Source organism: Molothrus aeneus, chromosome 5, assembly GCF_037042795.1.
Source record: "Molothrus aeneus isolate 106 chromosome 5, BPBGC_Maene_1.0, whole genome shotgun sequence".
NCBI lineage: Eukaryota > Metazoa > Chordata > Aves > Passeriformes > Icteridae > Molothrus > Molothrus aeneus.
Window position 1 is genome coordinate 18,556,640 of NC_089650.1, and position 16,078 is coordinate 18,572,717.

General features: G+C 46.3%; 1 protein-coding gene across 7 annotated transcripts in view; it reads right to left on the reverse strand.

The window, feature by feature from the left end:
- RBFOX2 (RNA binding fox-1 homolog 2) overlaps positions 1–16,078 on the reverse strand; it is a 170,963-nt gene that overhangs the window by 72,565 nt on the left and 82,320 nt on the right. The window contains exon 1 of one of the 7 annotated variants that reach the window (XM_066550332.1): positions 13,859–14,060. The exons of the other annotated variants lie outside the window; for them this stretch is intronic. Coding sequence (XP_066406429.1) covers positions 13,859–13,885 — 27 coding nt within the window. The 5' untranslated portion in view covers positions 13,886–14,060. Of the gene's footprint in view, positions 1–13,858; positions 14,061–16,078 lie in introns of those variants that run through there. 7 annotated transcript variants of the gene reach the window in all.

Consider the following 16,078-nt stretch of genomic DNA (forward strand, 5'->3'; position numbering starts at 1 on the left):
AAACCCTTAAATCCAAGCCAGTTGGTTTGCCCTTCTGTACATCCCCTTTCACACTCACAGTGTCAGGCTAAACAAAGCCCCTCACTCCAGGATACAGGCCTGGAAAAAAAAAGCATTAGCATCTGGCAACCAAGAGCAGCACCCAGCATACGGGCCTGAGAGCAAATACAAGTCTCTGGCACGAAGAGGAAACACTGGGACATATGCCTGAGTGCTCCTGTCAATCTTGCAGTGGGGGAATGCCCGATTTTTTTTTTTTAAATATATTTTTATCATATTACTGAAAGGAAATGCCAGGCACTGCTGTGGCCCCTGTCCCTTGAGGCTCCACTGCTGCCATCAGGCTGCACTGCCTTTGCAGCAATGAATATTTAAACAGGGCAATAAATATTTCAGAGCACATTCATCCCAATAAGAAGTCTACTACCATAAGAGAGATGAGACAACCACACAGGGCCGGAGCCACTCCCTCTTCTGCCCCTCTGGCTCCCACACTGCCTGCCCTTCCTTGGCCCTACTTCCCTCCAGCCCTCAACAGGCACCTGACAGCCTCAAATATTCATGAGCACAGTTCCAGTTACTTTCCAAACAAGCAAAAACACCTGTGAAAAAAGTAACAAGGTGCTCTCTTTCCACAGAGGTGCAGAACACAGCTAGATCATGCTTTGCTTTCATCTCTCCTGGGGTTTCTGGCTCTTGGGTGCTCATACTCGGGAAGAAAATAATTTGCTTGAAGACCCCACAGGGTCTTAAATCTTTAAATATTGCACCTTAAAAGAGAAAAAATTCTAACAACACCAAACCCAAAGCTCAACCAGCACCTGGTCGAGAAACAGTATGTGACAATCTGTCCTTACTCCCCACAACTCCCTTCCTCAATTTCAGCAGCGCATTTATTCAGGCATTTCTCGGGTATGAGCAGCTCCACTAGCCTCTCAGTGGGATGCTAACAGACATGCACACCTTGGCCATCACTGGCACAACTAAAATCAGCTAGAAATCAAGTTTAGGATGTAACAGAAAACCCATTCATTTACTCAGCTATCACCTGCTTGTCATTCATGTACTGGGGACTATTTTGACTATGACAGTGATAAAAGCTTTGGGTTTATAAGTAGGACCTTAGTTATGCTCTCACCTCTAAGCTCCTTGGTCTTTAAAGATAATTTCAGGGGGTAACTAATACTCTTCAGAAAATCAAAATCACATATAAAGACATTTATTGAGGATCAAATTTGTAGGGCCACGAAACCATGCAACCAGACTCAAAAATTATCTTTTGTAGCAGCTTCCACTGCATATCTACCTAGATTCAAAAGACCTAAGATATTTGCTGCTCACAGAGCATATGGACAAGGCTTCAGAGAACAAATACACCTACACTGAGTGAAAGGAAGCCAAAAAGACACCCTCACAACCAGCAACCAAAGGGTTATCCTGAATGACAGACACAAGCTGGTCTGCCCTGGCTAGCTGAGCTACACCATGGCATCTCCTTTCCAGGTAAAAGCTTTAATTAACAGCATACAGGAAGAGAGTAATCTCTGCCTTTATTGGCACCCATGGACCATCTTTTAAAAGACGATGGTAACCAAACCACAATCACAACGTGTCACATGCTGCCAAAGGTGCCCCTTGGGCTGCACAAGAAGACACTCTTCATACCTGGATCCTGGCCCAGCTCAAGGTACAAGCTGGGCACCAAATGGCTCTGCCCTGCCATGGCTTGGGCACAGCAGGGAGTGTGCAAGGGTATGCGCAACTAAGCAAGGTCTGCAGATGCAGTCTTGGATTAAACTGCTAAATTCCCCTGCAGTCTCATTTCAGCTGCTTTTAGACCTCTGAAGGAGAACAGCCGGGTCTTTGCTATGCGCAGGAAGGGCCCTGCAGCACTCTGAGTGAGTTTTCTACCGCAAGCCAGAACTCCTGCTATTTCCTCCTTGGTTCTCATAGCCAAGGGAAGAGACCAAGGCAACCCCCAAGTGCTGAGCAGCGCTCTTGGGATGGCCAGTTTCCTATTAATGAAATTCTCTCATCCTCCTGCTCTGTGGCACGAAACAGCTCCAAAGTGAAGTATTGAACCATCAAACAGCAAAGACTCTTTCCAGACAGCATTACAAGGAAGAGCACCTGCCTACTGATAGGTGGGTCAATCACCCACCAGCACCCTCTGTCCCTTCTGCTCCTGAAAGAGCAGCAGCATCCCTTGGTCAAGACTGGCCATCAGCCACGCCTCCAAAAAGATGCTGTTTACATTAAAAGCATAAAGTAGCAGTCACAGCAGTGTAATTCAGAGACTAACAACAGTCCTGCTGCTTTGCCAGTGGTGAGTCCTGGGATTTTATATCTCTGCTTCTAACTACCACCCCAGCTGTCCTTCATATATCACTGAAATGAAAGGATCATCAGAAGTCAGATGCAACCTGGCCCAAAAAACACCTTGTACTTTCCTATCTTATTAAAAGACCTTATACACAGAGAAAGGAAAACATCTTGGAAGATGAGCAATTACCTCACCAAGTAATTTAGAGCAGGAGCCACCATTTTACAGCAGACATCAAAATAATGAGCACTCCTCTGCTGACTGTGCAGCTCTGTGTTATTCCCATGATAGGCTGCATACCCAGCAGCATGTTAAACATGGAAAAAGCAGCATCTGATCCCACTCAAGAATAAAAAAAATACATTTTTGATACGATACAAGAAGTGTTAGAATGGAAAACAACATTTAATTCTGTGGCTCCTGAGGACCTCTCATGACTCAGAAAATAAATGCAAACAGATGAAAAAGTTAATTTGGATCATATCAGCTTCACTGGCATGCAAAGGGCAGAGCAGGCACCCTGGGGAGAGGGAGGGAAAGATTTGCCATAGATCAGGTTACTATCGCTGACAACTGACCTAAAACGCCACAAGATTCGACCAGACCCTACCCGATCTTCTAATTTTCAAAGGAGCTACCGCCTCCTTTAAGAGATACAATGTGTGAAACATGTAACACTGAGGTGGGGGAGGAAGGAGATCCCGCAGCACAAGTATGTAAGTGTCCAGATAATAATCCTCACCACATTAAGAACGAGCCCAATTAACTGAAACAAGAACAAAGCAGAAGTGAGTTGCTCTTTTGAAGATGTAGAATTTTCAATGCAAAGCAATGAGGACATAAGGAACCAGAATAATCTCTCCACAGTCTGAGGCTACTGCATGGAACAGACAGGCAGTTGCCCTGTCCTAAAAAGATGCTCCTTGAAAACAGACGTCCATCTGCAACCGAACACACTCAACTTGGGAATTTAGAGACCCAGCTTGCTGTATGGGCTCCATGGTCTCATTCCCTGGATGGGCCAGCACAGCCCACAGACACCATTGTCAAACCTGAGAAATGCTGTTCAGCATCAGCCCTCAACACTTGCTTTTAACTCAGCCTCATTTGATGGGATCTGAACAGCCCATCATCACAAACTGAGCTTTAGTTCTGTTCTAATAAATTTTTAGGAAGGGTTTCTACTCAAAAGTGGCCAACAACATGAGTAGCAGCCCACAGTAGCCAATATATTCATTGTTAACAGAAGTGTCCTTGATTTGTTAGGCCTTCAACATCCACTAGATGATTCACAGGAAGACTGATACATCTGGAAAACTTCCTTTAAGTTCTTTGCAATGAAAATTACTCTTTTAGCTTCCTCTTGCATGTCTAGGACATAAAGCCTTTTCAGAGTTTCAGTATTTGGCACCACAGGGCACAAGGACCACCTCCATTTTACAGCCATGGTTGATGATCATAAAGGAAAAAGTTTAGTGCTCTGCTTCTGCTAGGTACTACCAACATCACACCTAATCAACAGATTCACCTCCATGCACTTCTGCAAGAGCAGGGCTACCACAGCTGACCTCACATGAGGGCACAGGAACAGCTCACACAGGCACAGTAATCCTCTGGCAGAAATTTGGGACAGACACAGCTGAAGGCAATTCCTGAACCACTTCACAGGTGAACTCTTGAAGATGTCCCTGCTCATTTCAGAGGGGTTGGACTAGATAACCTTTAAAGATCCCTTCCAACCCAAATCATCCTATGATTTTAAGGTTTTATGATTGGCTACAGGAACACTCTTCTGCTAGGATTGTCTGAACAGTAGCCAGGAGGCTCATCACAACTCTGCATTTAAACCATGTCACTGGATCTCAGAATAATTATGTAGTGACACACACAGCATCACAGCTAACCTAGAGGCCTACTACACTTTTGAAAACCACTACAGCCCTCTACAAACGCCCTAGAAGAATGAAATTCATCTTCCTGTATGCTCTTCCAAAACATTAGCAAATTCCTATTACTCAGTTCTAGCTATTCTTCTTCTCTGTGTTACAAATAACACAGCTCAAAGTTTCCTACCCACCCACTGGGGAAAAAAAAAAAAAAGCCACTGGCTCTCTACACAGTTCTGCTTTAAGAAGAGGTCTGGTTGGGAGATGTGTTCTTGGCCATGTCAGCTGCTAAGCAGGACCCCAGCCACTGATCAGGCAGGGAGGCTTGGAGCTGGCAGGCAGGAGGGCCAGACAGGCACGGATCTGAACGGAGACACTCGGGTCTGCAGCATTCAGCGCAGCTTTCTCTTGACTTCTGTGCAACATTTGCAGTAACTCCTGCAGCTCACTGTCAAAACCAATTAAGAGTACTCCTAACAAAAACCAAAAAATGTTCCTGAGAAATCACAGTTGAGCTGAAAGGGACAATAAAGTCACCGCCTTTCTCACCTCCTCACAGCAGGGCTTGCTAGAAGACCTTCATTTTGTCTAGGGCCAAAGTCACCATCAGGCTGCTCAAAGCTACAGTTTCAGACTTGATGGAGAACAAGGATCATGGATCTTTAATCTGCTTAAACCCGATTTAGATTCATCTCATTGAATAAGAAAAAGTATTCAGAAGTCTCGCTTTCTGATGAAGCACTGAGATCTCCACAGTATTTTTTCCACCCTTCAGAAGTCCATGTTCCCAGATAAATTCACACTCACACCCTTGCAGCATTTTGATCAAAAGAGCCTTTGAAGGGCTAGAGTCCCTCAGAAAAATTCTCTTAGGATGAAGATTTGCAACTGGCTTTGGATGACCTAAATTCTTTCTGCCACTAAGAGAGTCAGCCCCTCCTTGACTACAGCACCTCATCAGTCACACTTGGTGTATTCACAGTCTGTCATCTATGTCCCTGTGAAGGACACACGGAGCAAGGAACTGTCCAAAGTTCTCACCACAGCCTTCAGTCACCACCTTCCTCATTCCTCTATCTCACCATACTACACTCTCTCCCACAGATTGGCTCCATCACACAGTCTAACATGATTCTGAAAAAGTATTTACACCTCCCCAACCAAACTCATATAAAAAGGACTCCTGGAACTACTTTGCCTCCTTTTCCCACTGCTTCAAGATAGAATGCTTCATCCTGGAACAGGGTGGAAACAGACCTGAGAAAGGATTTGCAAAGCCAATGTAGCAACATTAAATAGCATCACGCACAAAGAAAAGCAAAAGGGAAAGTTAAAGCAAACAAATCTGCATTAAATATTTGAGCACAAAGCAAAGCTAACACAGCACAATATCTTATAGTCAGCCAACAAATTGATTAATTCACTAATTTCACCAAATTAACATGCTATTCCTTCTATACCTCCTGATTTAGGCTGGAAGGATCCTTTTTAAGTTTAGATAGATTTAAAACTATGCTTGTTGAAACTGAAATCCTTTCACTTGCTGCCCTATTTATCTCAACCACATTTTATAAAGCAGGAAGGAACACACACTGCAAAAACAAAAGACTTTCATACTCTTGCTCTCTAATATTCTGAAGTACTTTGCATAATTGTTCAGTTTTGATAACCTCCTTTCATGTGATGCCAGAGCAAAAATGAGAAAAGCTACAAAGAACAACAAATCAAATTAATGGTTTCACTCTTCATGGAGGGTACACTAGACAAAGGAGGACTAGTACTATCTAAGAAATCCAAACTCCTCTCCAAGGCATTTTTAAATCAATCTTTTAAAGTAATTTAAAGCAGGTTTTGCTATTAAGACTTGAGGGAGAGCATAGGCCTAGATAAGAAGCTTCAGTGAGACCCGATAGGTGAATGATGGTCTATGCACTGCGTAGGTCAAACTCTGATTATCTACATCTTGTCTAATCAAAAGCAATTATCTGAAAGTCAAATATGCCCTCCAAGTCAGGTAACTCATGGAGACAGGACTTATATACAGCACACAGAAATCCTAAACTCCACAGGACCTCAACTGCAGACACTATGAATTTTAAGCAGGATAACCAGGAGGACAGTTCAGAGGGTTTTAACCATACTCAAGACTCCAAGCCTGAGGGCAGACTTCAGAAGCTAGAAAGATTACCCTTGCAATTACTTGGACATTTTTGGTGCATCCACGCACCCTCAGATTACAGGCTACTTGGAGTGCAATTCCAGTTAGGTATTTAGAGACTACTTGGGGTAAAAATCTCCATTACAGGCAGGGCTGGTAAAGCCAGGCTGTTTACTTCCCATTGTAGGACCCAAAGTTCAGTTGTTAAAATTCCAAGATACCATTCAAATTGAATTTTTTCATGCTATCTACAAATGATTTTGGAGTTGGTGACTTCTTTTGTTACTTAAGCCATAGCAACCCAACCCAAGAAAAAAGTAGGGGGCATATTTTGTCTTGTTTATGATTAAGAGAGGAGGAAACCACCACATATGCTTTCAAAAGTCTAAGAGAACTTATTACGTACACAAAAATTTGCATTTCAGGAATCTATATTTAGATCACCAAAACTGTGCCAACATTATAACAAAAGTATGGAAAATTACAGCGCCTGTCTTATATTTAATCAATCTCCCAGTAAAGCTATATGCAATGGTCAAAAAAGGCTAGAAGATAGAAAAGAAAGAAGTAACAGTATGCAAAACCTGCCAGAAATGAAAGAACCAATCCCTTCTTTATATTTCTCACAGAAAGAGCAAATGGTGGCAATAAGCTTTATGTTAGATACTAGGAAAGACTTAACAATGCTCAGAAAGGCCAGCAGTGGCATTGCAAATACTTTTAAGGCAGGTTACTTGTCATCAGGAATAGTTTAGATACTGTTTATTCTAACAGGAAACAGAGATGCTCTTACAGGTGGCTGGTAGTGCCCCTTGCACCCCATTTTCTGTGATTTTATGCTCTGATTTGGACACCATCCTCAGCTTCACAGGAGATACTGGCCAGGTCAGATCTAGGTCTGGAGATCACTGACAGCAGGGAAATTATCCACCTCCAGTACTTTGCACCATCTCCTTTGCAGGGATGATGTAACATCAAGGAGCAGTTACCCACCTCAAATCCAAAAAAACCAAGAAGCAGACCTGTAAGTACAGCAGGAGAAAATTAAATTGAGACAAGAAGCCTGAGCACTATCAGCACAGGCAGCGACAGGGAGCAAAGAGATAGAACAGACAAGTATGACTGCAATAGGAACAGAAAAGGCAAACTAAATGAGGAATGAAGGGAGTGGGTGGAGAGTTAAAAAAGCCTATGACAAGGAGAATATAGTGAGGACAGGGAGGAGGAGGAGGAGGAAGAAAAGAAAAGAATTAGCAGGGATCAAAGTAAAGTAGTCGTCTGGCAAAACAGGAGGGCACATAACTGGAGAGGAATGGAGACTGGGAGAGTATGGATATGGTATGGCTTGTATGGGACAAGCTACTGACCAGGTATCATGGGGAGAGGGTGAGAGGAAGAAGCAACCATCTGTCCTCCAGTGATGAAGGGCAGAGGTGAGACAGGAGAGATCACACAGGGGTGGAAGAGAGGGCAAAATGTGCATACCAGTGTAGACCCCCAAAGCCTAAACCAGAGCCTAATATTGCAAAACATCACCATTCCTCTTCTGTCAGCAAATACACAAAACCAACTGGCAAACACAGATCAAGCTGGTCTGCACAGAAAATGACAGCTAATTACACAGTCAGTCAAAGTGGCAGAGGTCTGTGGGCTGTATCTGGGACTGCCAACTCTGCCACTGATAACTTGCAGGGGTCATCATGGTGCCACATACACTGAAGCTGATGGGGACAGTTAGAGGGTTGTCTGTTTTTTCTTTTCTTTCTTGCAGAAAAAAATAGCATACAAACATGTGATTAAAGACTATCATAAATAGCCACAGAAATAAAGAGAACAAGTGAAGGTTTCTTTCCCAACTTAAAATACAGAAATGCCATGTAGTTGAAATGCCTCCCCATTACCATCTTGATCATTCTCAATTCAGTTTAAGAATAATATTGCTTAATGAACAGTTTTGCAGAGATAAAATAAAAAAGATCAGGTATTAAGTAAAGCACACTGTTGAACAGCATTTGTTATATTTTCTTTTATGCAGGCAAAACACACTATTTTTTCCAAAAGCTTACATCTGAGCATTAATTACTCTGGCTTCTATGAACCCTACAAAATCAGCCTATACATCTCCTGCCCTCATTGGTCACAGCACAGCTTCCAACAGCCCAGCGAAAAACCATCCTACACAGCAGAGGATCATAAGTGACTCTACAGGAGCATACCAAAATACTTTTGGTAGGAAAATTAACATTTCTCTACTCTGATTCCAGAGAACACGTCTGATAGAAAGAATACTGACTACATCCTTTTAAATAGTATTCTATTTAAAAGAAGACAGGCAAATTAACCATCTCCTCCCTGGTAGTCAGACCTCCAAGGAATGCCTGTTAGTGAAGTCTGTGACTCTGCAGCTGGGAGGTAAGTACATTAAAGAACTCATTGCAAAGGGGTACCCAACTGCACACACCATTTGCTGGAAATGGATCTAAAACAGGAACAGGGAGCATTTTACCTGAAGCAGTCACTAAGACCAGAATCCACGTCTAAAAAACATCACACACAGAGACACCCAGTGCAGACCCCTTTTGCACTGGTGCTAGAATTTTATAGTAGAAGGCTGCTCAATACTAATTAAATGCAATAGAGCCATCATGAATTAATAACCTGAAGGGAAAGATGTTGCTGGTTTTAAGAGCCTCCCATTTTTGCAACCTTGAACTCTTGTAATTTTTGGTAGCTCACTACAACCTCTTTACTGATCCAGATACTTCATAAATTAATAGTTCTTAAAATACAATTAAAACGGTATGTTAAATTTACACAGCCTTGGCAATCAAATATCACAGACAACTTAGGCATCCTCATTTCTCAATTCCCGGGGATAACCACCTAGTCACCTGCAGAAGACATGCACTAGGGAGCAGCGAAGTTATTTCTAGGACAGGACTCAAGGAAATGGCAGTGCTGTATCAAGTTGCTTTTCTCCATCCTGCCTAGGAAATGTTGAATAAAGCTTCTGCCATTCCAAGGCAGGTCTACAAACACCTGCAGTGGTTTACTTCTACTCCAATGCATCTCAAAGTGCTCAGCACAGGAGGCAAAGAGAAAAATACTAAAAAACCAGGTTTTGACAGGCCCCACTGACTTTTAGGCCCTTAAGTGTATGCCCTTCTCAACCAGCAGTTAAATCTCTAAGTATAACAACAGTTACAAACACAACCCATAGCCCCACCTCAAGCAACTATGTCCTAATATCAGGGAAAGTGAGATGCAGATTAATCTTTGCATTCCCAAGGGATAGTCTCCTGGAAAAGTGATTGGACAGGATTTCTCTCACACAAACCTCTGACGCTGACATGGTGTCTTGCAGCACTAAGGAGAAGCCCTAAGATATACAGCAGAAGGGAACGAAAAACTAGGGGACAGGTATAGGCACTGAGTCAGATACCATGTAAACAAGCACCATTTCTTGAACAGCAAAGAAAGGGCAGAAGAAAGAACAGCAAAGAAGAGCAGAAGTCCACATACAGAGAAGAGAGCGATTCCCTTCAGACAGCTCATGCAAGTTTGCAAGATAACACCAAAACACAGAGCAAGCAGCAAGGACAACTGAACTGAAAGGAAAGGGACATGCAATCCTCAAGGCAGGGAAAAGGGACAGGGAAATAATGGTAGGTCCTAACAGAAGTCCAAGAGGAAAAAGGGGGGCCTTCTACTACACACAGATAAAGCTTTTCTTTCTTAATTCTTTCTTTTAAAGGAGCAGGGGAATTCTGCAGCATCCAGCTTGCCTGGAGGGGAACAGAACCTAAAGCAGCCGTAAGTGGACGGGAGGGGGGGAGGCTGTTCTGGGACTCAGTCTCCCTCGCAGACAGTTCAGACAAAGGAGGATGGTCTCCTATAATGGGATGCATTGTACATTTTTAGCTAGCACAAGGTGGCTGTCGTGACAGGGTTCCCCATCTCCTGTCTCCCCCCCTCAACTACACACCCCTGCATGATCCCAACATGGAACACAAAGATCTGTTTTATCACACCATTACTGTAATGGGAAGTAGATAAAGACAGGGAAAGGGAATGAGGCAGAGGAACGAAAAGGAGAGAGAGCAGCCTTTAATGAGTCAGCCGCTGCTCTGATTTAAATAAGATCTCCATTTAAGGAGCACTGCAATTGTTGGGTTTTCTTAATTTAAAAAAACAAATCACTGACTAAGCAAGCAACTTTTGGCTGCACAAGTTGTCTCACAGCTACACACAGGGTCTGGGAGGGAAAGGGTTATAGAAGGGGGAAGGGAAAGGGAAGAAAACCTCTGGAAAAAATGAGACTGCTTGCTGGTTCATTTTAACAAGGACATAAATTAGTCTCAAAGCCACAAACGCCATCACCTCCCTGAGCCCTGGGCAGAGTGTAGCAAGTCAAACACGTGCCAAGATAAACGGCACTGGCTGGAGCCTCCAAGGGGTGCTGGGGGGAACAAGAGGGGGCATGCTGGCAGGCAGGGCAGCAAAGATGCTTCAAATGGTGCCACAAAATGGAGACTGGTGATTCTACAGCTGCACAAAAGCAGACTTTCTGATGTTTCTGCTTACACCCACATCAAAAGCTGGGAACTCAAGACAGATAAAGAAGGAAAAAGGGGTGCTGAGGTCAGAAAATAGCAGTTCTCCAAGGTCTGGCTTTAATTACCACAAGCAGCCCTTCCTCCTCCTATCTTGGAAGAAGGCCCGCCAGCGGGCAGCAGCCCAGGTGAAAGGTTCCATCGCTGAGAGCAGGGAGGGGAGCAGACAATGGCGGGGGGATTCATTACAAAGACACACACACACACTCAGCACTGCCGGCTGCCACATGGGCTGGGGGGACCCCTTAAGGAGGCAGCAGCTCCCTCCCCACTCTCTGAGATGCTCGACACCTTCCCCCTCTCCCAGCCCTGATGGGAAACAGATTTGGAGGAAAACGCCAGCACGGCACTGGGCTGTCCAAGAAAGGGAGGGCTTTGTGCTCCACACAAGCCAGCAACCTCAGCATGCACCACACAGAGAAAAAGCCTTTTAGCATATAATGCCCATCCACAGAAGACTCTCTCTTTTATCTGCAATTAGTACATAATGTACTGGGCCTCGTTTAACACTCATTTTCACTGATTTAGGATTATGGGGATAAGGCTAAGGTACTATCTGTTAATGAATCTGAGCTCTTACTCTCATTAGCAATTTTTGTTTCCTCTTTTTCAAGCATATTTCTACTTTCCAGCATCTCCCATTTCTTTCCATCGCTGTTTCTAGTCTTGCCACTCCACACACTCTTATTTATTCTGTTCTATCAGCTTGTCATGCCTATGCAGAAAGAAGCTCATCTCCCAGATCTCCAAGGAAGACAGCAAGCTTGCTCCTTACAACGCAAGAGAGCTCAGACCAGGTAGGCAATGTTTTCTAGAGACTGAATGAAACAGAGCAAGATTGTAGCAATGCTGAATTCATTCAGTGGCAATTACCAGCTTAACATACCAACAATATTTACTTTTCATAAATGAGACAGAGCCCCAAGGAAGCAAGTTCACAGGTTTATGTAATGGCACTCCACTGCTTCAAACAAAACTGCCGGATAAGAATAATGTGGCTGGGGATATTGTCTTGAATGTGCCACGCTCCTTCAGCCCCACACTTGGCCAAACCTGCAGTGACTGCTAAGGACCAGACTAGCAGCCATACGATTCCCCTGAGAGAAGGCAGCACTCTGCTAGAGCCGAATTCACCTGTGCTGTCTTCCTCAACTCTGTGTACAAGGGCTACCCATCGTTCATCTGGAACCCCAACTGAAACACAGTCCGAGTTCTCCTCTCCTACTGTTTTTTTAATATGCATCTTCTCCAGCATCACAGCATATAAATACACAATGCAAATCCTGAAAACCTATACTAAATAGCACATACTCTTAAGACAATCGTAATTCAAGGTCAAATAGTACAATAACACACAGTCTTGATACCTCCTTCCCCACGTCAATAAATTAAGAGTTTCTGTGGAAGACAGATTTCCCTGGAGTCCATTAGGATATCCTAAACCTTTAAATGAGTTTATACCCTCCCCTGTTTCAGCCAGTACTCCAGTAGAATCTCATCCTTCCCAGCTCTGCACATCCCCAAGCCTGGGTCCTGGTGACTGCACTGCACAGACACGGGCTCCAAGCATGACGGCTGTGGCTGAAAGCACATTTTAACACAAGACTGTGCAGAACAACTCTCTGAAATGTGCACACCTGCAGCTTAAGGGCACACACCTCCATCTGACCAGGCACACTCAGCACACAGCAAAACACAAATGGACGCTGACTGCGGAGACACAGCTTTCCAGCATCGCTTGCTAAACTAAATATAGGTACAGAAAGCCCCACGAGATTTCTGCAGAGCTCGTCTGTCTCAGAACAGAAAGCCTTGGTCCAGATAAAAAGGACTCTCTAATGGAAGGGACTAAACAGCAGAAGCAGAAGGTGGGGCTTGGGAGCCTGGGAAGATACCTTTAGAGTGACAGAGACCTATTTTGCAGCCGCTGACAATCAATGCGAGAGGAGAGAGGGAAAGGGTCAAAGTGGGTGCTACTTCTCACAGCAGATTCATTCTGAGTTAGGCACCAGTGAAAGAGATGCCCCTTGTAGTGGGACATGCAGGATCTCAGCAGCAGCTAGTGAAGGGGGCTTCAGCCAGAGTTAAGGAAAGCCAAAAAGGCAGTATGCATCTATTCTGAAGACCTGCAAAGCTTTACAGAAAAAAAGCACTTGTGAAACCCAGATTTGAAGAAAAGTTCCTTCTGAGAGTCCTTCCCTCCACCCCCTTTGGGAATATCCCCCAAAGGTTTCCAGCTCTGCAAGGCACTGCGGGGACATTATATAATGCCTAACTCCAAAGGATTCCAGCTCCACGATGCCGCTTTCCTACTCCTCCCTCCCTTTGCCCGCTCCCTCCGGTGGCGAGTTGCATATGCCATGCCAGGAAAAAAAAAAAAATTCAAAATCCAAAAGCATACAGTAGCCTTAAAAGGCGAGCACTGTCCGACGAAAACCCTTTGCGGTGGATGCGCGATGGCCCTGGCAGCTGGGCGCGCTCCTCAGGAAACGTCAGCCGCTTTCCCCCGAGAAGACACGGGCAGCCCCACGCCTACAGCTACCTACAAGGGCTTCCCGGCCCCCGCGGTGACCGGCAGCCGGATGGAGAAGCGCCGGGGAAGCCGTACACCTTCGGGATCGGCCGTTCAAAGGCGGGTTTAGCCTAACTCGAAGCAGGGGCAAGCCGTGCCCCTCGCGCACCGCTCTCTCTAGAGGGCACTGCGAGGCTGCTCCGGGCAGGGGGACCGCAGGAACCCCTTCCCCAAAGCTCCCACCGGGGTGCCCAGCGCGGCGGAGCTCCCTCCCGCACCGCTCCGCACAGCGCCGGGCGCCCTGCTCCCCGCCCAGACAAAGCCGGGCGGGCAGCCGCCGGAGCCCGGCCCTCCCGCCACCCTTACCTGAGTTACCATTTTCTTTTTCTCCATAAACCAAAATGGGGGAGGCCGGCCGCACGGAAGAGGGAAAATTTACAAAAAAGAGAAAAAAATAAAACGAAATAAAAAAGCAGCAGCCCCGTGGAGGCGGGCGGCGGCGGCGGCTGCCTGCGCTGCGCTGCCTCGCCGGCGCGGTGCTCCCCGAGCCCTTTTTCCTCTCTTTCTTCTCCCGTGTTCCTCCCCTTCTTCCCCCTCCCTCCCTCCCTCCCCCCCCTGCCGCCCCCCCGGCTCAGCCAGATGGCTGCGGGAAGCACCGCCCCGAATGCCGAAGGTAATTAATGCGAGCCGGGGCCGCCCCCGCCGCGCCCCGCCCCGCCCCGCCCGGCTGGGCTCGGCACGGCCCGGCCAGCCCCCGCCCCAGCCAGGCGCTCCCTCGCCTGCCCGCCGGGACTCCCCACTGCTTCCCGGGAACCGGGAGGCTCAGCGAAGGCGCAAACGCGAGCTGGAAACAAAAGCGAGGGTGGCGGGCCCCGTGCAGCGCCGGTCCCGGCCGGCAGAACCTCACGGCCCGGCCCGAGCTCCTCCGCACCTACCATTCCCAGCGCCCCAGGCCTCCCCCGCCTGCACCTCAGCAGGCGGGAGAAAGCATCTCCCGGCTGGAGGATGCTGGAGAGATAGCTGTCAGTTTTGCACAGACCTCCCTTCTGCCACAAAAGGGAGAACGCGTGGGTTACACGGTGTGTTGGCTGAACCGGAAGCAGTATCCGTGCCAGGATCTGCATTTCTATCATCATAAAACCTGGAGACCGCTGGACTCCTTCCCAGCTTGCTTTTTTCCCCTCCCATTTATCTTTAGCAAGCATCTGGCCCTGAGCACCTGAGCACGCCACGGTTGACAGCATCTGTTCTCTCAGCGACCCCGTAAAACAGAGTGATACACTGCTACCCCATTTGCCAGACGGGATCTGAGATGCTCAGATTGATTTTTCCCAACATTGCACCCATGGAAACCCACAGACAGGGCTGAGCGGGGGTCTGCCAATCCCACAGTTAGACAAGAAGACTGTACTGATGCTCCAGTGCTCATGACGCAGAGATAAAACCAGCTCAGGCAAGTTGTGCTTCTGATGTATCTCTTCTTGACACCTGGTACTCAAGAGACTCCCAAGGCTTTAGCTGCTTTTTTTTGCTAAATTACAGTGCAGTAACACCTTGAATCCCCATGTGTTCTTTGCATGAATATGCCCAGTTATAATTTACATGGGAAAAAAAAAAAAAGCCCAGTGGTTTTGCTTCACGGGCTTCTGCTACAGTACTGCTCTCCAAGCAGCCCACGCTGACCATGATGCTTTTTAGTTTCCCAATTTCACTCGCTGCAAACTGACCTCTGGCTCCCTCCCTTCTTCCTTTTCTCCCCTTGCCCTTTCTCTCCTCATTCAGCAGGCCAGCAGGAGCATGTGTCACAAGCCAGTCTCTCCTCTGTTGTGAAAAGCAGGAGACCAAGACACCAGAAACCCTTACATGCTACTAGCACATGGAGGCAGAGAGTCATGGGCCAGCCACCCAACACAACCAAACCGTGGTGTGGGATCCTCTGGGAGGGAGCCAGCCTCCATGGCTGCAGCCTACAAGTCTCTGAGTCAGAGTCCACGTTCTTCTGTGTTATCTCATCCTCTCTGGTAACTTGCAAGTTACAATATTTACATGCAGTGTTGCAAAACCAGGGAAAGCAGTGGATTTGGTTTCTCTCTCCCCTCTCCCCATTACAAACCTGAGATTCTGGAGCACAGTTCTAGGTCAAGTGTAAATTCCATTTAAAAACGGCAAAAAACACAGTGACCTCCTTAAACCTTTGACACGACAAAGCACCAGGTTTCAGCATTGTGCATCTCATTCATCAGACCTCTGCAAATCACTCAGGATAATCTTCTTATTCTCTCCACTTAAGCACTTTAACTGTTGTGTTCACTCGGTCTTGTCTGTGCCATGAGGTAGCACCTTCTTGTCCCAGATCTAGGGTTGTAGCACTGTAGACCTTCCAGACATCATCCCACTACTGTTAACCAGAATAGCACCATTTCTACTCCATTCTGGCCTTCACCTGAGGTACCTCCAGAAATACATGCCATCAGAAAGAGTCTTCTAAGGAAAACGAGATGCCCAATGATGCACTGAACCTTCCCTTGCACTGCCTCCCACCACCTAGTTGGTACATCTGCCTTGCTCATGTGCCAGCAGAGTGGG